At 41.8% G+C, this 23,467-nt stretch overlaps 2 protein-coding genes across 3 annotated transcripts in view; one reads left to right on the plus strand and one right to left on the minus strand.

The window, feature by feature from the left end:
* The window catches only part of OGDH (oxoglutarate dehydrogenase), a 486,510-nt gene that overhangs the window by 222,450 nt on the left and 240,593 nt on the right, over positions 1-23,467 (minus strand). The gene's annotated exons all lie outside the window — the stretch shown is intronic.
* Positions 2,246-23,467, plus strand: part of NUDCD3 (NudC domain containing 3) — a 110,737-nt gene continuing 89,515 nt past the window's right edge. For both annotated transcript variants that reach the window (XM_032758185.2, XM_058445243.1), the window contains exons 1-2: positions 2,246-2,729; positions 7,863-8,188. In XM_032758185.2, the coding sequence (XP_032614076.1) occupies positions 2,538-2,729; positions 7,863-8,188 (518 nt within the window). In that variant the 5' untranslated portion in view covers positions 2,246-2,537. The remainder of the gene's footprint in view (positions 2,730-7,862; positions 8,189-23,467) is intronic.

A 23,467-nucleotide genomic window follows, 5' to 3' on the forward strand; every position in this document is an offset into this window, starting at 1 on the left:
TTTTAAGCTAAAACTAGAATTCAAAAAACCCATATCCTGCTTCCATGAGCTTGAGTGCTTGTCAATAAATAAAGACTTCTCTGATGAGTTTAGTGGTAATTCTAACAAATGTTATTTTTTGATATTATATAATGAAATGATATTAGAAACCAAGATCTGGGGGCAAGATATGCTCGTTGCATGAAACGAGTGAACATTTGGAAGAGCTGTGTAACACAGTGGACCAATATTTTCAAATGACTAATTAATGCATGATAGTATAAAATCATGCATTTATTAAAGATCCATTCAAAGTGAAAGACAGATCAATCGATATTAATGTAACAGAGTATGAAAAGTCTATAGATACAGTTTTAGATTCCATATGGCAAGTAACCTTTAAGAAACTACCAGTTATAGGGCTGGGTGCAGCAGCTCACACCTATAATTCCAGCACTTTGGGAGGCTGAGAGGGGAGGATCGCTTGAGCCCATCAGTTTCAGACCAGCCTGAACAATGTAGGCCCAACCTCGTCTCTACAAAAATAATTTAAAAATTAGCCAGGCACAGTGGCATGTGCCTGTAGTTCCAGCTACTCAGAAGGCTGAGGCAGGAGGATTGCTTGAGCTCAAGAGTTCAAGGCTGCAGTTAGTTATGATCACATCATTACATTCCAGCCTGGGTGACAGAGGGAGACCCTGCCTCTTAAAAATAAAAAAAATGGAAACTATCACTTGTAGAAGAATTTTGATGTCATTTTAAAGACAAATAACCACATTTATTTGAAAAGACAAAATATTCCTCTTATTTGCAACTGTCTGTGTGAGGTTGCATGTTTTCATATACTTCAATCAAAACAACATAGTGCAAATTATGTTGCAGTGAATGCAGATGTGAGAACCTTGTTGTCTTCTATTTTTTTTTTTTTGGAGACGGAGTCTAGCTCTGTCACCCAGGCTGGAATGCAGTGGTGCAATCTCGGCTCACTGCAACCTCTGCCTCCCGGGTTCAAGCGATTCTCCTGCCTCAGCCTCCCGAGGAGCTGGGATTACAGGCACCCACCACCACGCCCAGCTAATTTTCGTATTTTTAGTAGAGACAGGGTTTCACTGTGTTGGCCAGGCTGGTCTCGAACTCCTGATCCTCCTGCCTCGGCCTCCCAAAGTGCTGAGATTACAAGCGTGAGCTACTGTGCCGGCCAAATCTTGCTGTCTTCTAGTAAGCTCACTAAAGAGATTTGCAAAAATGTAAAACTATGTTACTCCTCTCGCTAAACTTTTATTGAAGAACATTATTTTTTGCATAAAAGTATGTTAACATGTAATGTGTTTTATGGTCATTTAAAAATGAGTAAATAAATATTTAAACATTTTCTAAGTTTTAATTTCTAATGTGGTAAATATTGATAAGCATAACCCATATCAACAAATGTTCTTTGGAATGTTCAACAAATTTTAAGAGGATTAATGGTTCCTAAATCAAGAGTTTCAGAACCACTGTTCTAGGGCAATTTACCTGAGTTTGATTTTATTTACAATTCATTAAAGCTTATATACTATGAAGACATGTTAACTTGCATGTTTTAATCTAGAAGAGGTGCAAATCATTTCTTTCCATTAGAAATGACAACCTATGGTTTTATCATCTTGTAGAACACCAGCCAGCTTTGTATCCAACCTAATCTTACTCTAATGCTTTGTCAAAATGTTTATTGTCCACTTCCTCAAAATGCTTTTGAACCAGCTCTACCATATCATTGTTAATTTGCTGAAGAAATCTTGGATATGTGTTCATGATATATTTGTATGAGCGTCATGCTTTTTACTTAAGATTATACTTTGACAGACACTAACAACACATGTATATATGACGTATATATGTATATACATACTATACACACACATACACGTACATATTTCACAACGATGGCATACAGATTCTCTATTCTGAATCTAGCTCTTTCCACTTAATATACGTGAATGCATTCACTCTTTCTTTTCTTCATCTTGATTTTCTTCTGATGCAACGCCCTGAGTTTAACTCACAGATCTGTTAATGAGAAACCCATACATCCCACATATACGCATTTTCCCGTATCTGGCTCACTAACAAAAAGCTTACCGTAGCCCCAGCTTTAACCATAGGTTCCGAATACCCAGGCTGGAATTCAACACAGAAATAAGAAAGGATCCACAGACAACGTGACTAAAATCCGAGCAGTCACGTGACACTGCACGCACCATAATTTTTTTCCGCCCGCTTCAAACATGGCGGTCAAGCCACCGCAGCGCAGCAGCAGCCACGGGCCTCCTTCCGCGTAGGAACCTCCTTGCTGCCCTTGTTGGGCTCTTTTGTCGAAGACCACCTCAAGGCAAAGCCCGTGGGGCAGCTGGGTCCGGGGAAAACATCCCGGGGCCGCGAGGGCCGAACGAGCACAGACCGGAAGTTCCGCAGCCGTGCCGTCCGGCGGAGCCGTTGGCTGCGGACGCCGGAAGTGGCCAGTCGACAGGTCTGGGGCGGCGCTGTGTGTGTGAAGCGTACCTAGGGCGGGAGGCGACATGGAGCCAGGGGCGGCCGAGCTGTATGACCAGGCCCTTCTGGGCATCCTGCAGCACGTGGGCAACGTCCAGGATTTCCTGCGCGTTCTCTTTGGCTTCCTCTACCGCAAGACAGACTTCTATCGCTTGCTGCGCCACCCATCGGACCGCATGGGCTTCCCGCCCGGGGCCGCGCAGGCCCTGGTGCTGCAGGTGAGGCGGCCGGGCCTGCGGTCTGGGGAGCCGCCGCCCCCAGCCTGCCCTGACTCCTGGCGCCCGCTCCTCCAAGCTCTCCCAGCCTGTTTCCTCCTTTTCCTGGTGTCCTGGGGTTGAGCTTGCGAGAATGGCTTCAGTAATTTGAAGCGCGGATTGGATGTCAGCTTATTCCGCTGAGGGAGCAGCCGGGGTTCGCTCCGGACGTCCTGAGGTTTCAGAAGTAGTAAGCCGACTGTTAAGAGCCCTACTCAGCACCCGGCAGCGCGTACCCCTCACGGTGCTGGGGGCTGCTAGTCAGGGAGCGAAATCCATGCAGGCCAGACAGAAGGAAGGACATTTACAGCAACAGAAACGTGCATGCCCCAGAACTACCAAAGACTTGAGCTGGCGGGGATGACGGAGGCATTGTGTTGATCAATGGGTGTGGCCGCTTGTTTGAAATGTGACTTCCCAGGTCAAAGACTGTCATTGTAGTGATTATTAAAATTTCATTTGAACTTAATTCTGTACTTTCCAGGTTAAGTTTATTGTATGTTGGAAACGCTGACAGTACTCATTCAGTGAAGTTGAATGGGCACTTTTGAATGTAGTGGTAAGCAACCGTTTGCTGAATGTAGTTTACACTCTTAGTTGCCACAGGTACGGGTGATACGGGTGTTTAAGTAACGGTTTCTCTTTCCTTGTGACACTTACAGTTAAAGAGAGAAAACCCAGAAAGTAATAGAAAACTTTGTAAGGGCAATTATTTGATGGAGCCCATTGTAAAGAAAAGAAATAGAAATGATGGTTGAGAAGTGAAGAAGGTTTTATAAGAGAGGTGGGACTTCTGATGAGATTAAAAGAAACTATTCAGCCAAGCATTAAGCCTATTTGTAGAAACCCAAGAAGATAGAAATGCTGATGATACCTCCCCCAGTTCTCTAGATGTTACAGTTTATAAAGTGCTTCAGATGTTTCCTCCCGAAGTCTTAATGCATGCTGCAGGTTGATTAGATGTTACTTTCCTCAGCAGAAGCCAAAGCTTTGAATGTCTTGGTAGCTACCAGGGTAATAGGGCCAAATGAGGAATGGGGTTCCGTTAGGATTCAATTTCAGAACTTAAGGCTATTCCTCGTCCTTGTCAGTGGCATAAGTGCCATCTTAGTGATGAGAGAGCTGTTGGAGGTGGCCTTTAGCAGGATCTTATGGCAGGTTAATGAAGTCTTGCCATTTGATCTTCAGTGTCTCTGTGAAATAGATAAGTTTCAAGTTTACGTACCAATTCAGCAAGGTTAAGTGATTTGACCAAGAACACACAGCCAGTTCACCGTAGAGCTGGAACTAAACATTTCGTTTTGTGGATTCCAAATCTTTCTGTTCTATTATTTAACCATTCCGTAGTAGTATGAGAACACTTTTGTCTAGGATGATTGCAGTTTGCAGAAAGGTGTGGAGGAGAAAGGAGTATATACTGAGTAATACGTATAGTACCAGATGTTTTATATTCTGGGCTCGTTATCTTATTTAACCCTTAACATAACCTGAGAGGTTGGTCTTTGTTTCACAGATGAACTGACAGAGCACTCATTTACCTGGTAACTCATTTACCTGGTAACACCTCTTATAAGACACTTCCATAGGTTAGGATTTGGTGACCAGTCTAATGAAGTAGTGGAGATGGGGAGCAGGGATGGAGGAAGGGGAGGGATGGGTCAAAGATGATCCAAGGTTTCAACTTGGGTGACTGGAATAGTGATAATGCATTAACTGAACTGTCACCTGGGTTTAGGGGAAAAAGTTCAGTTTTAGACAGGTTGAACTTGAAGTTGCAGATAGGAGTCCCTGCCCATAGGCTATTGGAATTACTGGACTAGATCTTTTGGGAGCTAGAGCAACTGTAGTGGTCCGAGGGAGAGAGAAGAGCCAAAGGTGAAGAACAGGCCTTGGGGAATAATCTTGGTGGAGAGCAATAAGTTTCACAGAAACCAAGGGGACAGCAGTCTCCAGCAGATGGTTAAGAGAGGTGTCATGTTTTCTGGAAGTGGTTCTCAACCATCAGCATCGCTTAAGGAACTTTTTTCTTTTTTTTTTTTTTTCCTCGAGATGGAGTCTTACTCTGTCGCCCAGGCTGGAGTGCAGTGGCATGATCTCAGCTCACTGCAACCTCCGCCTCCTCGGTTCAAGCAATTCTCCTGCCTCAGCCTCTCGAGTAGCTGGGATTGCAGGCGTGCGCCACCACGCCTGGCTAATTTTTGTATTTTTAGTAGAGATGGGGTTTCACCATGTTGGCCAGGCTGGTCTCGAACTCCTGACCTTGTGTTCTGTCTGCCTCGGCCTCCCAAAGTGCTGGGATTACAGGTGTGAGCCACTGCACCCGGCCAAGGAACTTTTAAAAGCACATATTCCTGGATATTTTGGTTGGGTAGATCAGGGTGAATCCTGTGAACCTGTTTTTTTTTTTTTTTTTCTTTTTTTTGAGATGGAGTCTCATTCTGTTGCCCAGGCTGGAGTGCAGTGGCGCAATCTTGGCTCACTGCACCTCCACCTCCCAGGTTCAAGTGATTCTCCTGCCTCAGCCTCCCGAGTAGCTGGGATTACAGGCATGCACCACCATGCCCGGCTAATTTTTGTATTTTTATTTTGTATTTTTGTAGTAGAGATGGGATTTCACCGTGTTGGCCAGGCTGGTTTTGAACTCCTGACCTCAGGTGATCACCCGCCTCGGCCTCCCAAAGTGCTGGGATTACAGACATGAGCTACCGCGCCTGGCCAGAACCTGTTCTTTTATCCACAAAAGCTCATTTGACAGGTTTGTAAAGGTGATTTCAGTATTGACAAGGGTTTTATTGTGGGGTGGGACAACACTGCGTGAGACTGAGTGACTTGGTACTAGCATAACATTATTTCTTCGTGGTAGTAGGTGATCTCCTGACCTCCCCACTCCTACTCATCTGCCTCTTAGGGTTTTTTTTTTTTTTTTTCTGTCCCTAACTTGATGGCATAAGACTCCTTCCTGTGGTCTGCCCCTCCACCCCCACCAGAAGTGGGATGCTTGGTGTCTCTGCTGAATATAGGCAGAGAAGAATTTGGATGGGAGTGCTGGGCTGCATCATTGTGGAACTTCAAAGCGTTCCCTTAATATTTTGGGGAGTACAGTGTTGGTGTAGAGTTAGGCAGCTCATACGTTTTCTCCTAAAAGTTTGCGTAGCCTGGATACACAGCTTGAAGAACCTCAGTAGGAATGATGTATGTGAAAATTGCATTCCACTTTATAATACATTAGTATGTTTTAAGACAAAAATAGTTTAGACCAACAAGCCATTCTTTATAATCGATAATGCTGTTTTTTTTGGAGTCCACTTTGAGAAGTGCTCCTTTGTAGAAGTCCTCGAAACTAGAATCAGGAAAGCTAGCTACATCCTGTTCCTCACGTAAATTGTTGGGAAATCTTGGGAGAGTTACTTCACCTCTTGTCAGCTGAGAAGATTGATTGGAGGTTACAGATTGAAGTTCTCTTCCAGCTCTATGTTCTATGACTCTAGAATGAGTACTGAGAACATGTGATGGTTGGGAGGTTGGCAGTGGTAGCACTTCCTGGTGGTGTGAATGGGTAGGTCAGAGAAGGCCTGATGTACTGAGTGAGCAGAGGCAGCAAGATGGTGAGGACTATTAAGTCTGGGGGTTCTGTGTTAGAAGTCTCAGGTGTTGAGAGAGAGATCTTGTTGCTTTGCTTTTGTGGAGTGAAGATGAAGATCTGGAGTATCAGGAGGATAAGCAACTCTGATAGCAGTGGACTCAAAGCGGTAGAGACACTAATGTTAGAATCAAGTCAGGGCTTCAGGTTATCTGGAGAAGTAAAAATGGTTCTGGTGTTGTTTCCAGTTTTTAACCTTTTAGGATTTTATTGATTTTTTTCCCCTCTGCCAAATCATCATCTCCCCGCACTGTTTGGTGTCTGCTGCGTAATTTTTTTACTTCTTTTGCCAGCAGGAGCTGGGGCAAGTTACGTAACCCTTCCAAGCCTTATTTTTTCTCATTTTTGAAATGTTGATGCTGTCTTCTTCACAGTATTTTTGTGAGGGTTTTGAGAGAATGTTTGTAGAATAATTTGACACAGTTAGTCTGTTAGCACCCTTTTGACTGCCTGCGCAGCGCACAGAACATTGTTATTTAATACCTGTCCGCATTCTAGCCTCTTGGAATCTGACTCCCACCCATGTCCCAGGTTGCTCTCTCAGCCTTTCCTCCCTCCAGTTATTGCAAGAGCTTTTGCCCTTCCTTGACAAGCCTATTCTTGGAGCTATGGCATTTCTTCCAGTGGTTCCCTGTGGAAGATGTGCCTCTCATTCAAGGTCTAACTGGGATCCTCCTTGTTCCAAGAAGTCTCCCTAGATTTCTTTCGCCAGACATGCTCATTCCCACCCATACTCTGACAGGGAATTGAGGGCTTTGTCACGCCCTCTCTTGTATCAGAGTTTTCATGTGTGGGTATGTCTTGACTGTACTTTTTTGGTAGAGAGGTCCTAGCACCTTCATGGGTGTGACTGTTTCCCAGAAAAGGTTAAGAACTTGTTTACACACCAGAATTTTGAGTTCTTAGGAGGCAGCAGAAATCATTTTGATGTTTTTTGTGCGTGTGTGTTTCTTGCACACTGTAGGCACATAGTAGATGTTTGTTGAATTGAATGTCCATGCAGTGTGGTGAAAAATAGCAGCAGTCCAGTAAACCTGGTTCCATTGTGGGAATTGAAGTTCAGCCATATTTTCATGTTTCATTTGTGCGTCTGAATTTTGGTGGCTTTATAACCCACAGTTGTACCAGGACCGTGTATTCTTTGCATTATGAACAAGACTGGGGTCTGTAAAATAAGGACAACAAAGACCATGTAACTGTACATCTTTTAGGTATGTAAATATTGTTAGCCTTGGCTTGTAAGTTTTTGATTTCGTTGATTTTGGAATCCTCCTGTTAAACACTGTTTACCTGTCAGCTTTTGGTGAAGTGACAGTGCATTTCCATTTTGCCAGTGGGAAAACTTGTCAGTTTATGGCTTTTAGTTCTCTCCTTCACAGATTTTACCACATTTCTACAAGGTATGTGGTACAGTATTGGGCAGATGAACTGATTGCTGGATTGCTGTTTGATTTTAGGTATTCAAAACCTTTGACCACATGGCCCGTCAGGATGATGAGAAGAGAAGGCAGGAACTTGAAGAGAAAATCAGAAGAAAGGAAGAAGAAGAGGCCAAGACTGTGTCAGCTGCTGCAGCTGAGAAGGAGCCAGTCCCAGTTCCAGTCCAGGAAATAGAGATTGACTCCACCACAGAATTGGGTGGGCGTCAGGAAGTAGAGAAAGTGCAGCCTCCAGGCCCACAGGACCCTGCGAAGGAAATGGCCCATGGCTCACAGGAGGCAGAAGCTCCAGGAGCAGTTGCTGGTGCTGCTGAAGTCCCTAGGGAACCACCAGTTCTTCCCAGGTGGGAATTTCTACTTTGCAGCTTCCTTCTTTTTTGCTTAACATCTGGTGTTTGGGTTTGTCCATAATTCATTCTTAGTTTGTAACACATCAATTCTTGATCTCAGTATTTATTTAGCTCTTCATATTTGTAAACTGCTGCATTACAGTCTTTCAGTTATGTAGGATGGTAGGTCAGTTGGCTTAAGGTCAGTTCCCTCATTAGGTAAGGTCAATAGTCATACAACCATTTGAGATCCGGAGCCAAAATTAGAGCACTTGACTCCTCTCACAAAGACCTAACTTTATCTTTGTTTAGAGGCTTAGCCTCAGCAGCTCGATTGTGTTTTTCTCTCTGCAGGAGCACTGCTAGGATTTGCTCATCATGCCTGAGGTATAATGGACACCTGAAATGACAGTCTGTTTTAGGGGACTGGATTCACATCCTGGCTATGTCGCTTCCTGAATGTGTTACCTTGAGCAAGCAGTATAACCTTTCTGTGTCTCAGTTTTCTTCTCTATAAAATGTAGGTGATAATAATAGTACCTGTCTCATAGAGCTGTTGTGAATTTTAAATGAGCCGATGGTCAAGCAGCTAATGAGCAGTAGAGCTTGAATATGACATAAGGTTTCCCTGAATCAAGCCTCTTGCTGTACTTGTACTCACTTTTTAGGAGTTATGTTTCGTGGGTACTCTAAACTTACAGTCTGAGTGAGAAGAGCTGATCCCTTCTTGTGTGGGAGTTGTAGCAGTGTCTACAAGACAGCCACGAGTCTCCTGGCCTGCTTTGTTTTTTTTTTTGGAAAATTCACTCTCTTCCCTCCTTGATAGGATGGGTCACCTGTGTCCCCCCAAATCCCCGCCACCTTGAGTTCTCTTCTGTTTTTCTCACTCCTGTACTCTCTTTCTGACCTGTTTTGGGGGAGATTGTTTGTGTGCTTGCACAGTTTTTAATAGAGACCGGATCTTACTCTGTTGCCCAGGCTGGAGTGCAGTGGCGTGATCATAGCGCAATATATGAGTTGAACTCTTGGGCTCCAGCAGTCCTCTCGCCTCAGCCTCCTGAGTAGCTGGGGCCATAGGCATGCACCACCACATCTGGTTAATTTTGTAATTTTTTTGTAGAGATGTCTGCCACTATACCTGGCTAAATTTTAAAAATATTTTCTTGCTGTATTGCCTAGGCTGTGGGGGAGTTTTTGGGTTTTTTTTCTAGTTAATGAAGCAAAGTGAACAACTTGGAATGGCTTATAAAATATGGAGTAAGAGAAAATAAGTTTTGTAAAGACAGGAGGGGCAAGATTGCAGAGTCTTAAAGTCCAGGCTGACTAATGGAGTTCAGAGAAAACAATTGTTTGATGGCAGAACCAAGCTGATAGAGAAGGGGAGCAGCTCTTGAATATGGAGCTCTGGATGAGAAGGGGTGAAATAAGGATTTAGAGATTGGAAGTGGGAGTATAGGGTGGAAGGCAGACATCTGATATTTCCTTGCAGATCTTTTTAAAGTATTTTTTACAGTGCAGATCTGCTGATAGTGAATTCTTTCAGCTTTTCTGTCTGAAAATGCCTTTATTTCATCTTCCCTTTCTGAGGATATTTTTGCTGGTTATAGAATTGCAGGTTGACTCTTTTTTATTGTTTTTGTTTTTCTTTAAACATTTTAAAGACTATCATTCCATTGTCTTCTAGCTTGTACTGTCTCTGATGAGAAGTGAGTAGACATTCTTTTTTCTCCTGTGTGTGAAATATCCCCATTCTGTTGTTATATCAGTTCCTTTATTATCATTAGTTCGAGCAATTTGATTAAGATTTACTCAGGCATGATATTCCTTGTGTTTGTATTATTTGGGGACGTTTGAGCGCACACACACACACACACACACACACTTAGGAGGTCTGTTTTCTCTTTGTCCTTCCTTTGGAATATTTTCTGTTGACCTGCCTTCAACTTTACTGTCTTTTCTCCTTTAGTGTGTAATCTTCAGTTAAACTCATCTAATAAGTTCTTAATTTCAGATAGTTTATTTTTCAGCCCTGCAGGTTCCCTTTGATTGTTTTTTATGGCTTCGATTTCTACCTTGGTTTGCCTTTAAATCCTTCGATATACTTATAATAGTTTAAAGTCTTTATCTGCTAATTCCATTATCTCTGTGATTTCTTGGTTTATTTCTATGGATTGAGTTTTCTTCTGATTTTGGGTTACATTTTCTTTTTCTTTCAAATGTCTGATAATTTTTTATTGGATGCTAGACATTAATGAATGTTATACTGTCGAGTCTCTGGGTTTTGATTTCTTCTGTTGAGTGTTGAGTTTTGTTCTTGCAGGCAATTAATTTATTTGCTGATCAGAATGATCTTTTTGAAGCTTGTTTTTTATTTGTATTGATTGATCAATTGATTGTAAAGATGGAGTCTTAATATGTTACTCAGGCTAATCTTGAACTCCTGGTCCCAAATGATCTTCCCACCTTTGCTTACCAAAGTGCTGGGATTATAGGTGTGCACTGATGTGTCTGGACTTGTTTTTCAGCTTTGTTAAGCTGTGTCCAGGGTACTTTTATTTTAAAGCTAGCTTAGTCTTCTAAGACATGCCTTTTTGGGGCTTCTGAGTGCTGCAGCTGTTAGTGAGGTCTTTCCATTCTGGCTGGTTGAGGCTTGAACGTCTCCTAGCTCTAGGGATTGTCCATGTCAGTTACCCAGGTTTCCTGCTTGTCTCATGGAGTTGCACTTTACACATGTGCAGTTTTGTATTCAGCCAAAGACGCAAGGGGATCCTATGAGGTTTTTTGGAGTTCTTTCTATGTGCAGCCTCCTTACTAGTAGTCTTCCTGTAAAATAATCAGATGTAAGAATGAAGATTGAATATACAAAGTTGTTTGTCATAGTCCGCTTAGGCTGCTATAACAAAATAATATAGCCTGGGTGGCTTATAGACTACAGAAATTTATTGCTCACAGTTCTGGAGACTGGAAGTCTAAGGTCAAGGTACTGGCAGATTCAGTGTCTGGTGAGGGCCCACTTTCTGATTCATAGTTACCTTGCTGTGTCCTCAAATGGTGGAAGAGGTGAGAGAACTCTCTCAAGTCTTTTATGAGGGCACTAATTCTAGTCATGAAGGCAGAGCCCTAATCACCTCCCAAAATACTAATCCCAGTATCTTGGGATTAAGATTTACCATAGGAATTTTGGGACACAAACATTCAGTCTATAGCATTGTTCACTTCAGTTCTATTTATTCCAACATTACTTATATTAGCAAAATTTTGGAAGGATGCTGAATTTCTATAGTAAGGGAATGGATAAATAAATTTATAAAATGCTTTTAAAGACTACTGACATGGTTATTGTGATGGTCAGTTTCATTTGTCAGTTTGGCTAAGTTACAGTCCTGATTATTCAGTCAAACACTCATCTTGGCATGGCTGTCAAGGTATTTTGTGGATGTGATGCAAGTTAATAATTGGTTGACTTTAAGTAAGGGTGATTGTCCTAGGTGATCTGAGTGGGCCTGATCTATCAGCTGAAAGCCTGAAGAGCACAGCAGAGCTCCCCTGAAGTAGAAGAAATTTCTCCGATGGACAGCAGCTGCACTCAGTTTCTGGAGAGTTCCACATTGGCCTGCTATGTGGATTTCAGACTGGCCTAGCCAGCCCCCACAATCATGTAAGCCAATTTCTTGCAGTAACTCTCTTAATGAATACACTTATCCCTTGGTATCTGCAAGGGATTGGTTCCAGGTCCCTCGTGGATACCAAAATTCATGGATGCCTAGGTCTCATATAAAACAGTATAATATTTGTGTATAACCTATGCACATTCTCCCATATACTTTAAATTATCTCTAGATTACTTACAATCCCTAATACAATGTAAATGCTGTGTAAATAGTTGTTACACTGTATTATTTGGGGAATAATGACAAAAAGTTTGTACGTGTTCAGCACAGACAAAACGATCCATTTTTTTTTTTTTTTCAAATTTTTGGATTTTTGTTTTTTTTTTGATATGGGTCTTGCTCTGTTGCCCATACTGGAATGCAGTGACATGATCTTGGCTCACTGCAGCCTCTGCCTTCTGAGCTCAAGCGATCCTCCCACCTCAGCCTCCCAAGTAGCTGGGACTACAGGCGTGCGCCACCTTGCCCAGCTGATTTTTGTATTTTTTGTAGAGATAGGGTCTTACCATGTTGCCCAGGCTGGTGTCGAACTGGTGAGCTCAAGTGATCCACTCGCCTCAGCCTCGTAAAGTGCAGGGATTACAGGTGTGAGCCACCATGCCTGGCGTTTTTTTGGGAATATTTTTGATCTCCAGCAAATATTTCGATAAATATTTTTTGGGACTATTTTGATTTGGGATATGGAACCCATGGATGGCGAGGGCTGACTATATCTGCTGCTTCTGTTTCTTTGATGGAACCTTGACTTATACAAATATTTTCGTGATATAATGTTAAGTGAGAAGGGGAGAATTCAAACTATATAGTCTAATATCAAATTTGAAAACTTTAAAAATTATATATGTAGAAAAAAAGCTGGAAGAAAATAGTAGTAGTAATCACAGAGTGGTGGAATTGTGAGTGTTCTTCATTTCTATCTTTGTCCCTTACTATATTTTCTAATTTTTCTGTAATGACCATTTATCTTGTTTTAGTAATTTTTTTGTATTCCTTTTATGATCTCTAAAAAATGAAAAGAGGGGATTGGTTTTGATTTCTGAGTAATAGACTAGAATAGCTACTTTGTTGTTTTGTAGAGACCCTATTTTAAAATTCTTGAACCAATGAATTTTGTTCTGGGTTAGAATTACAGTTAGTTTTGTGAGTTCTACCTTAAAAATAAGTAAAGAGTGAAGACTTGGATATGTTTCAGAAAAGCTAACCTTTCTACTTGGTAGCTCTTTGTTCAGAATAGACTGGTACCGCAAGAATCCTAATCAAACATTTCCAAGGACTGGAACATTCTCAGCTTCAGTTACTTGTTTTCCTTGAACAAAACAGGAAGTTGTGGCACCGATCTCTAGTTATACCTGAAATGTAGTGTTTTAGCAGATTTGAAAATAGAATGTGAAAGACCATCCTTTTCCTTGTTCTACCTTTAGCTGTACCCCAAGTCCTCCCACCAGTGTTCAGGATGGTTTATCCTGTAAACTGTAGATCTGCAGTTCTTTTAATTGAGTAATTTAAGGTAGTTATTCTGTAGAAGACCACACAGAAGCATCACCTTTTGTGGGCACTCTGTCTAAAATCTAAGAATCTAAGTCTTAGATTGCTGATATCTGATGACTCTTACTTGACACGTTTTTTGGTTCTAACCAGTATTAGGCAAAAACTCCCTTTTTTGTATACTACAGTAAAGTCACATCACATGCTTATTTAATTTAAATAAATTCAGGGTAAGTGCTGGGAAAGAAAGAAGCAAGATTAAAAATAATGTATTTATATTTTGTATATATGTATTTTGAATTTTATTTTTTTAAAGACAGGATCTTGCTGTGTTTTTCAGGCTGAACTCGAACTTCTGGGCTCAAGTAATCCTCCTGCCTCTATATATGCATTTTTATTGTAAGGTGTTCATTACTGTATACAGACAATTGTTTTGTGTTTTAGTAAAGTATAATTTATGTAACAATACAATTCATTCCTTTTAGAATAGTTTATGACTTTGGACAAATGTAGTCTTGTAACCACCACAGTCAAGATAGATGACCAGTATGGTTTGGCTGTGTCCCCACCCAAATCTCATCTTGAATTGCAGTTCCCATAATCCCCACGTGTCGTGGGAGGGACCTGGTGGGAGGCAGTGAATCATGGGGGCAGTTATATCCATGTGGTTCTCATGATAGTGAGTTCTCATGAGACGGTTTTATAAGGGGCTTTTCCCACTTTGCTCGGCACTTCTTCCTGCTGCTATGTGAAGAAGGATGTGTTTACTTCCCCTTCTGTCATGATTGTAAGTTTTCTGAGGCCTCCCCAGCCATGCTGAACTGCGAGTCAGTTAAACCTCTTTTCTTTATAAATTACCCCACCTTGGGTATGTCCTTATAGCAGCATGAGAATGGACTAATACAATGACATTTCCATTGGTGCCAGACTCCCAGATCCTGGCAACCTTGTGTCTGTGTTCTGCCCTAAAGCTCTTGCAGCATACATTGTTATTTATACATAATAAAGTACAGGTTTCATTTATAGTATTTTTGGGGTGATTTGGGGGAAATTTTATTTTGACCTAATTTTACCATCACTCTGATTTTGGCATCTCCCTGACTAATAACCTACAACTGGCCTGAATTTCATTCTTGCTCCTGCCAGGACATGTCAAATGAAGATCAGAAATGCTCCCACCCCAGTGCTTAAAGTAACGTATCTTTTTCTTTTCTTAGACGGAGTTTTGCTCTTGTTGCCCAGGCTGGAGTGCAATGGCATGATCTCGGCTTACAGCAACTTCCGTCTCCCAGGTCCAAGTGATTCTCCTGCCTCAGCCTCGCAAGTAGCTGGGAGTGCAGGTGCCTGCCACCATGCCTGGCTAATTTTTGTATTTTTTTAGTAGAGACAGGGTTTCAACATGTTGGCCAGACTGGTCTGAAACTCCTGACCTTGGGTGATCCACCCGCCTCGGTCTCCCAAAGTGCCGGAATTACAGGCGTGAGCCACCGTGCCTGGCCCAAAGTAAATAACCCATCTTATTCCTCAGAGAAGAGAGAGAATTTGAGCACACACATATTTCCCTATTTGCACAAGATAGCATCAGAGAATGTGCTTATATTCTGTAAGGATACTTTACAGTTTTAATAGTTGTTCAGGCTGGGTGTGGTGGCTCATGCCTGTAATCTCAGCACTGTTAGAGGCTGAGGCCGGCTGATCATTTGAAGTCAGGAGTTTGAGACAAGCCTCACCAACATGGTGAAACTCTGTCTCTACTAAAAATACAAAAAATTAACTAGGTGTGGTGGTGCGTGCCTGTAATCCCAGCTACACAGGAGGCTGAGGCAGTGGAATTGCTTGAACCCGGGAGGTGGAGGTTGCAGTGAGCTGAGATTGTGCCACTGCACTCCAGCCTGGGCGACAGAGCAGAGCGAGACTCCATCTTAAAAAAAAGAAAAAGAAAAAAAAGAAAGAATTGTTCATAGTAAAGACTTTGTAAAAAGTGAAAAGTGCCATTTGAGCCTCAGTGTTTATTTAACACTAGACTGGGTGACCAGTGCCTGCAGACATGATTAGCACTGTGGAAGAGAGGGGCGCAAAGTCTGCAGCATCTTATGACATAGTCACTAATCAGGCATTTCTCAAGAGCTGCCTGTTAGGGTTTGCTTTTTGGATGACCTCACAGTAGGGTTTGGTGTTGGTTTCCTGGGCATGGGCCATCAGTGTCAACTTTCATAGCACCTGCAGTTCAGGCTCTTGACCTGCAGGTGTTGCTGTAGACAGTGGGATGGTGACTTTGCCTTTGCTCGTGCTGGGATGCTGACAAAAATCTCTGAAAGGCTGTGTCAGTTCTGGGCTTTTCCTTTTAAAAATCACGAGCAGAATTCTTTAACAAAGAAGAAGGAAAATATGGTAGCACTAAGAATGTCAGTTACTGCCTAGAAACTGTTGTCTTTGTCCTGTGTTCTTGGACTGGGTGTCTTTTTGTCCTTTGGATGAGGAACAGAGTGCTCCAACACTGTTGGTGTGCACTGGGCAGTGACAGGGCCCTGGGTCCAACTAGGCCATTCCTCCTGCCCTGGACAGGGAAGTGGAGTAGTGGCAGTGTACAAAGAGGGTGTCAGGGAACAATTTGACATATTAACCCCTTCTAGGACAAGCCCATTAGAATATAATACCTGAGAAAACTGTTCAGTACTTTCTCTTACTTTGGGTAGTGTGGCCTTTGTGCCCAGTTACAGGGACCTCGGTGCTTCTTGGGAAGGGAATGGCATCATTTGGAAGATAAGTTTCAGGTTTCCTAATAGTGTCCTTGGCAGATACCTCATCATCATCATCAGCCTGCTCCCTCCTGACTTGGTCTCCGTAGGTATGGGCACTCTTCACTCTTCTCATCAGCAAAGTTTTTTCCAGTAGTTCATCCCTTCGCTTTCCCCAGCAGGAAACCCTGCCTCCTTGGAGTTTGCAGTTCATTTTACATTATTCCTTTATGGCTGGCTGTGCCCACATTTTCAGTGATTAGGGGCAGAGACTTACTCAGCCTTTCTCACTTCCTGGTCCTGTGTGAGGTGACCCCCAGTGCATGCCGAATTCCATTTCTTAGTAACTCTTCTTTGGTTTTGCTTACTGTTTTTGCTCAGTCTGTTATAACAAAAATACTTAGCCTGGGTGGCTTGTAAACAACAGACATTTATTGCTGACAGCCTCTAGAGGAGGCTAGAAGTCCAAGATCAAGGTGCCAGCAGGTTCAGTGGTGAGGGCCCACTTCCTGGTTCATAGACCTCTGTCTTCTCATTGAGTTGTCACATGGCGAAAGGGGCAAATGAACTCCCTTAGGCCTGTTTTATAAGGCCACTACTCATATTCACGAGGGCTCTGCCCTTATGACCTAATCGTCTCCCAGAGGCCCCACCTCCAAATAACATTACCTTGGAGGTTAGGTCTTTAACATGAATTTTGGAGAGACACAAACATTCCTTCTATAGCATTCACACACCTATCATGACATCTGTGGCTCTTGATGTCCCTTGGGTGGGCTGTCAGGAGAATAGAAAGTTGCCTGCGCTCCAGGCCTGAGACTTCTTTCCGTGTGTAGGCTCACACTGCCTGAGAAATTTGGGTTCCTTGTTTCATTTTTAAACAGCTTCTTCCTTTACTAGTCGAGGCTTTTTCAGGTGCCCATTGCAGGAGACCCCTTTGTAGAGTCACGGGGGCTTAATCAGAATCCCCTTCTCTCCATATACCCAACCCCGTAGACTGTGGTGAGGACTGAATGAGACCTGCTTAGCATGATTCCTGACAGTGTGCACTCAAGTAGATACTAGCTGTTATCATTACTATTATCTCTCTTAAAAAAGAAAAAGCTTTTCATTTTTCTTTCGGATTATACTCAATGTACAATATTTGGAAAATACAGTTAAGTATGTAAAGAAAATCCCTTCACTTCCTATTAACTTTTTGGGATATTTTCTATGGCTTTTCTTTTCTTTCCTTTCTTCTTTCTTTTCCTCTTCTCTTTTCTTTTTTGAGACAGTGTCTTACTCTGTTGCCCAGGCTGGAATATAGTGGAGCACGGCGCAATTGTAGCTCAGTGCAACCTCGACTTCCTGGGCTCAAGCTATCTTCCTACCTCAGCCTCCTGAGTAGCTGGGATCACGGATGTGTACTACCATGCCTGGCTAATTTTTAAAAAATTTTTTATAGAGACGAGACTCCCTGTGTTGCCCAGGCTGGTCTCAAACTCCTGGGCTTAAGAGATCCTCCTGCCTCAGCCTCTCAAAGTGCTGGAATTACAGGCGTGAGTGTCTGTGTCCAGCCTGTGTTTTTCTTGTGCATGTAAACATATATACAAATACATGTATGTATATTTATAAAATTTTATTACACTTTGCCTTCTTTTATGCTGAACAGCGTATCCTGAGCATTTCCTGCATTCCTTTTGCTGATTTTGAATTTGTGATGTAGACCAACCTGGCCAGTATGGTGACAGCCTGTCTCCATTAAAAATACAAAAATTAGCTGGGTGTGGTGGTGCGCGCCTGTAGTCCCAGCTACTTGGGAGGCTGAGGCAGAAGAATTGCTTGAACCCAGGAGGCGGAGGTTGCAGTGGGCTGAGATCATGCCACTGCACTCCAGTCGGAGTAACAGAGTGAGACGTCTCAAAAAAAAAAAAAAAAAAAAAAAGATGAATTCGTGATGTACACTGTTGAGTGTTGTCTACCTGAAGTGACTCGTGTTCTTGGATGAGGGCATATGCTGCATATTATGCACTGAGAGAGAATAATGAATAGAAAGCCAGAGGTTGAGGGATGTCTGTCTGTTTCCCCTCAGATTCAGCTATCCATGGACCCCACCTGGGGATTGAGCCCTAGGCCGCCTGGCTCAGTCTCATCTTGTGTCATAGCTGCTATTTCACCTTTCCAGTGATTCATGCTGAAACTGCACCTTCTTTAAGAAAGCTCAGGCATAAGAAGCCTCCAAGCGATTTGACTTAAAACACAAGTCAGGAAAACCTGATTTAAGTTGTTAGGAGGACTTTAAAAAAATTCTCACAAGAAACATTGCATTTTTATTTTTTATTTTGCAGTTTATTTTTATTTTGCAGTGAAGGTTATATGCTTCATTTTTAGAAAGCAGTGTTGAGTTTGCTGGATATTGAAGTTATATCAGAAAATAACCTGGTATCTTAACATTTTCACAGTTGGATGGGTTCGGGGAGCATGTGGTCAGGGAGGAGGAAGAGGAGTGTTAGAATCATCTGTGGAGTTTTTCCCCTGGAAAAATATGTATTTCCAAAAATTGAGAACCAATGATCTGCTTCCTTTTTACAGGTGAAGAAATTGAGATGTACAATGGTCAAGTGCTTTGCTTAAAATCATACATTTAGAAGGCAGGGCCAGAGAGTTATTGGGAATTGAAGCAGAACTACCTCGTGGACTAACTGAGGATTTATTTGCATTGCTGTGTTAGAAAAAAGCAACTAATTACCGTACTATCTGAGAGATACTTTTTAAAAACTAGCCAATTTCTTTTAAAATAGCCAACTTCTATTTTAATATTTTTCTATAATAATAGTTCTTTTTATGCTAGCTTGGTTTTTTTTTTTTTGATGTTAGAAAGGTAATATATGTACTTCACAAAATGTTTATTAGGTAGAATTTGAAATACAAAAGACAGTAGACAGAAGAACATGACTCCTCATGTGCTCATTGCCCAGTTCCAATAGCAGCCTGCTTTTCTCACTCCTGGGTTATTTTGAAACAAATTCTGCCTTGTGTCATTTCATCTGTAAATATTTTCAGCCACTGTTTAAACTTCCAGTTTTCTTATAGTGTCCTAATTAAAAGAAAGTTTTGTTTGAATCAGGCTACTGATAAGGCTCCAAACATCAATGCCTCATAGTCAACCCTCCATTTTTTTCTCTCTCTTTTTTCTTTTCCCCTCAAAATTTATTTGGTAAAGTAAATCAAGTTGTTTGTTTGTATTTCCCACTAGCTGTATTTTGCTGATTGTTACCCACGTGTGGTTTAGCATGTCCTCTGTCCTATTTCCTATAAGTTGGAGTTGGATTTAGGGTAACATTTTTGAAAGTTAGGAGAGTATGTAATAGAAGCAGGTTCTTCCTAAAGGTGACTGTTGTCAATATCATCTTTTGCAAAATTTTAACATTTTATATGTATGTATATATTTTCCCTACTATATATAGTACACATGCACAGACAAAAGCACATCTGTGAGTGTTGCCTTTGTCATATCCCTGGAATGTGCTGTGAACCCTTGCACTAGATAATCAGCTGACACTGATTGAATACTTCCTGTTGCCAGGTAGCTTCTCCTTAGTGTACACATAGGTTTTTCACTGTCCTCACAACTCTTTGAAGCTGGTCTGTTGCCTTCCCATTTTGTAGTTTAGGAAACTGACCCAGGCTCATGTTGTTGAGCAGTGGAACCTAGTTTGCCTTTGGGTCGTTTGCCCTGAGATTCTCCGCTACCTTAAAATGCTGATGTTCATATTGTTTGGTCCATAAAACATAAAGTAAAATAAAATGCTTGGGTCCTTGCTCTAGAGATCTGATTTAATTGGTCTGAGTGTGGCCTCTTCTGTGTCATGTCTGGATTTTCAGAAGCTTTCCAGGTGACTCTGATGTGTGGCCAAGATGTTTATTAACTGCCGTGTAGTATTCTGCTGTGTAGATCTTATTATTTAATGAGTCCCCAAGGGGTGTGTACTTAAGTTGTTTCCCGTGTGCCAGCATCACAAATGATGTTGCAATGAATATGCGTTTAAGTGTCTCTTGGAACGTGTATGAATATCAGCTAAATGAATTCCCAGAACAGGAATTACTGGGTCAAAGGGTATGGCGTTTGTAATTTTGATGGATGTTGCTAAATTGGCCTCAGGGCGTTTGTGTCAGTTTGTTCTCTCACTGGTAGGTTGCTAGGTTGTCTCAGAGTACCCGACCCCATCCTAGGTGTTAGCCAGAGTCCCTAACTCCCTTCTGGGCTACTGTTACCTTTTCTTCTTTGGTTTTCTTTGAAATGTCATTCACTTTTGAAATAGCTTGGATTTAACTTTGTATATGTTTCTGTATTTTTTTCCATTCTGTGTATTTACAAATACTAAACCATTTGTTCAATTTGTTAGCACCACACTATTTTGTTTCATAGCTTTATAATACGTTTTGGCACTTGGTAGAACTAGTGTTTAATCTTTTTACCCCCAGACTTTTCTCAAATATTCCCGTAAATTAATTTTTGCGTATGAAAATTCTGTTGAAATATTCATTGAGAATACATTAAATTTATGTTTTGGATTAGGGAGAATTGACATCTTTACATTATTGAGTCTTTTGGTCTAAGAAAAGGTTATGTCTTATTTTCTCAAGTCTTGCTTTATGTTCTTCTGTAGAATTTTAATCTTTTTATTCAGTAAGTCCTATACACCAATATTGAATTCTCTTACTGGTTTCTAATAGTTTCTCAGTTGATTTTCTTGGATTTTCTAGGAGTGCAGACTATTTCTTATTTATAGTAGTATTTTAGTAACAACTATATTTAGTAATACGTCGTATATGTATTTGTCACATTTAGAATTCTAAATGTAATTGTATTTTTTTCCTCCTTCTCAAAATTTGTTGCTGAGCAACTGGAAGGATGGAACTGGCAGCCACTAAAGCACTGGAGGGGAAGTTTCTCAGGGTTGATTGGGGTTGGTCACGGCTTCCATCAATCTGAGAAGCTGACCAGTGGTCGAGGTGGCATTACTGAGTAGGTAGTAGACACACGAGTCTGAAGTTCTGAGAAGAGTAGGGACCGGGATGGGCATTTGGAAAACATTAGCATTTAGATGCATTTAACCATAGACTGGGTAAGATCACCGAGGCAGTGAGGGTGGATGGAGGAGACAAACCTGAGAGCATTCCAGGAGCCCTTGTGACCGGTGCAGTAACCCCTCGATTAGACCTGTTGCTTCATCTCTGGTTTGTTCATGGAGTCCGGATGAGCACCTAAAATCCTGTGTCATTTTGTGAGTCTTTGTCACCCTTTGCTTCTAAGAGGTATATCTAATGTCTGTGTCACTTCTACTCTGTAGCGGCCTCAGTGTATCCCTGGGTAGGTGATTCTGTGTTCTCTATCCTGGGAGTGGTGGCTGTAAACACTTCTATGTGTTTACACACTCCTATGTGTTTACAAAAAATCTCTATGTGCCTTTCCTGTGCAAACTGTCCTTTGTGTGTCTTTTCTTGTGGCCATTCATGCTTGCCCTGCTCATTCTGTCAGCAGAGAAGTCAGAAGGAGGGGAGTGGGACTGACCTAGATCACCTGGCCCTGAGCTGGTTGTTACCATGTACAGTTGGCCCTCTGTATCCTTCGGTTCCACATCTGCAGATCCAACTAACCTTGGATTGAAAATACTAAAAAAGCCAAAACCATAAAAAATAACAATACAACAATAAAAATAATACAAATAAAAAATATTTAACAACTATTTACATAGCATTTTCATTGTATTAACTATTACAAAGCTAAAGTTTTTTTTTTTTTTTTTTTTTGAGATGGAGTCTTTCTCTGTCCCCCAGGCTGGAGTGCAGTGGCGCGATCTCGGCTCACTGCAAGCTACAGGTGCCCGCCACCACGCCCGGCCAATTTTTTGTATTTTTAGTAGAGACAGGGTTTCACCGTGTTAGCCAGGATGGTCTCGATCTCCTGATCTCGTGATCCGCCCGCCTCGGCCTCCCAAAGTACTGGGATTACAGGCTTGAGCCACTGCGCCCGGCCAAGATGATTTAAAGTATACATGAGGATGTGCATATGCAAATACTATACCATTTGATATCAGGGTATGAGGGACTTGAGCATTTTTGGATTTTGGTATCCTTAGGGCTCTTGGAACCAGCGCTCTGTGAATACCAAGGGACAACTGCATATCTACTCGTTGGGTGTCGTTTGTCGTCACCATGCAAGGCAAGAACTTTGTTTATTGTGGATTCTACTGCCTGGCACATAGTTGGTACTCAGTAAACAGCTGAACAAATAATGACTGAAGTTAAAAGTCACATTGAAGATGATCAACCTTTGAATTTTAACATATCTCATGAATGCCACTCTTCAGTAACATTTAGTTTTTCTCATATTTTCACATTTGTGTATGTTCCCTGTCTTCTTAGGGCAACTCAGAGTTGTACTTTAAACTTGGTAGTAGTTTGAACTCTTGTTTTGGTTTGGTCAAAGTAAAGATAAATAAAAATAATTAAAAGTTAAACTTGCTAGTAGAGTCCTGAGGCCACTTCTCTGTCTTCCAGCCATTGTGCTGAGCCATCAGGCTGTCAGCTGCCCCTTCTGGTTTTGTTGTTTGTGCTCTTGCTCTTCTTTCCCTTCCCTCGTGGGCTGCTTCCCTTGCAGCCCCTGAGTTACAGATGCCCAGGACTATGCAGAGCCTGGTCCATGCAGGCCTTGTGCTCTCTGAGCCATGCTGTGAGGGAGTTGGAGTGACCTAAGTTTTTGTATTTCCTTTAATTAAGCCAAGATATTTGCTGTGGAAGCAGCATCTGAGTGACAGGCTAACACTGGGGGGACCTTAAGCCGAGCCTGGGCGTATAGGCAGCTCTGTCCTGTAGAATTTGCTTTGAGACCCTTTGGAATAAGTCATCTCAAATGACTTGGCTGTGAGTTCTGTGAGCTGAGAAATCAGATTTGGAGCCTGTTATCTGGTCTTTAAAATAGCAGCTGTGGGATTCTGAAGCGTGAGGGTCAGATCTGTGGTCTGGCTGCTGGCTGCTGTGGTATGGAGTCAGTGTTCTTAGCTAACCAAAGACTAGCATATTCTCTCTCTCATATAACTGTTAATGTCTGTTTATTTTTTGGTCTTTTAAAAAAATCTTTGAATTTTAGATAATTCACATCTACCAAAAAAAATTGCAGAAGTCATGCAAAGAATTCTCAAATATGCTCTTCACCCAGCTTCACCAAATGTTAGAGTCTTTTATAATGAGGGATTACCATTAGCTCATCTGTAGACCTTGTTTAAATTCCGCCTGTTGAATCATGTCCTTTATCCTTCGCTCAGGGTTCAATTTGTTATTGTCATTGTATTTGTGGTTGTGTCTCTCTTCAGTCTCCTGTATCTGGGACAGTGACAGTTTCTTAGTCTTTTCATGAC

Source organism: Hylobates moloch, unplaced genomic scaffold (assembly GCF_009828535.3).
Source record: "Hylobates moloch isolate HMO894 unplaced genomic scaffold, HMol_V3 SCAFFOLD_1, whole genome shotgun sequence".
NCBI classification, from domain to species: domain Eukaryota; kingdom Metazoa; phylum Chordata; class Mammalia; order Primates; family Hylobatidae; genus Hylobates; species Hylobates moloch.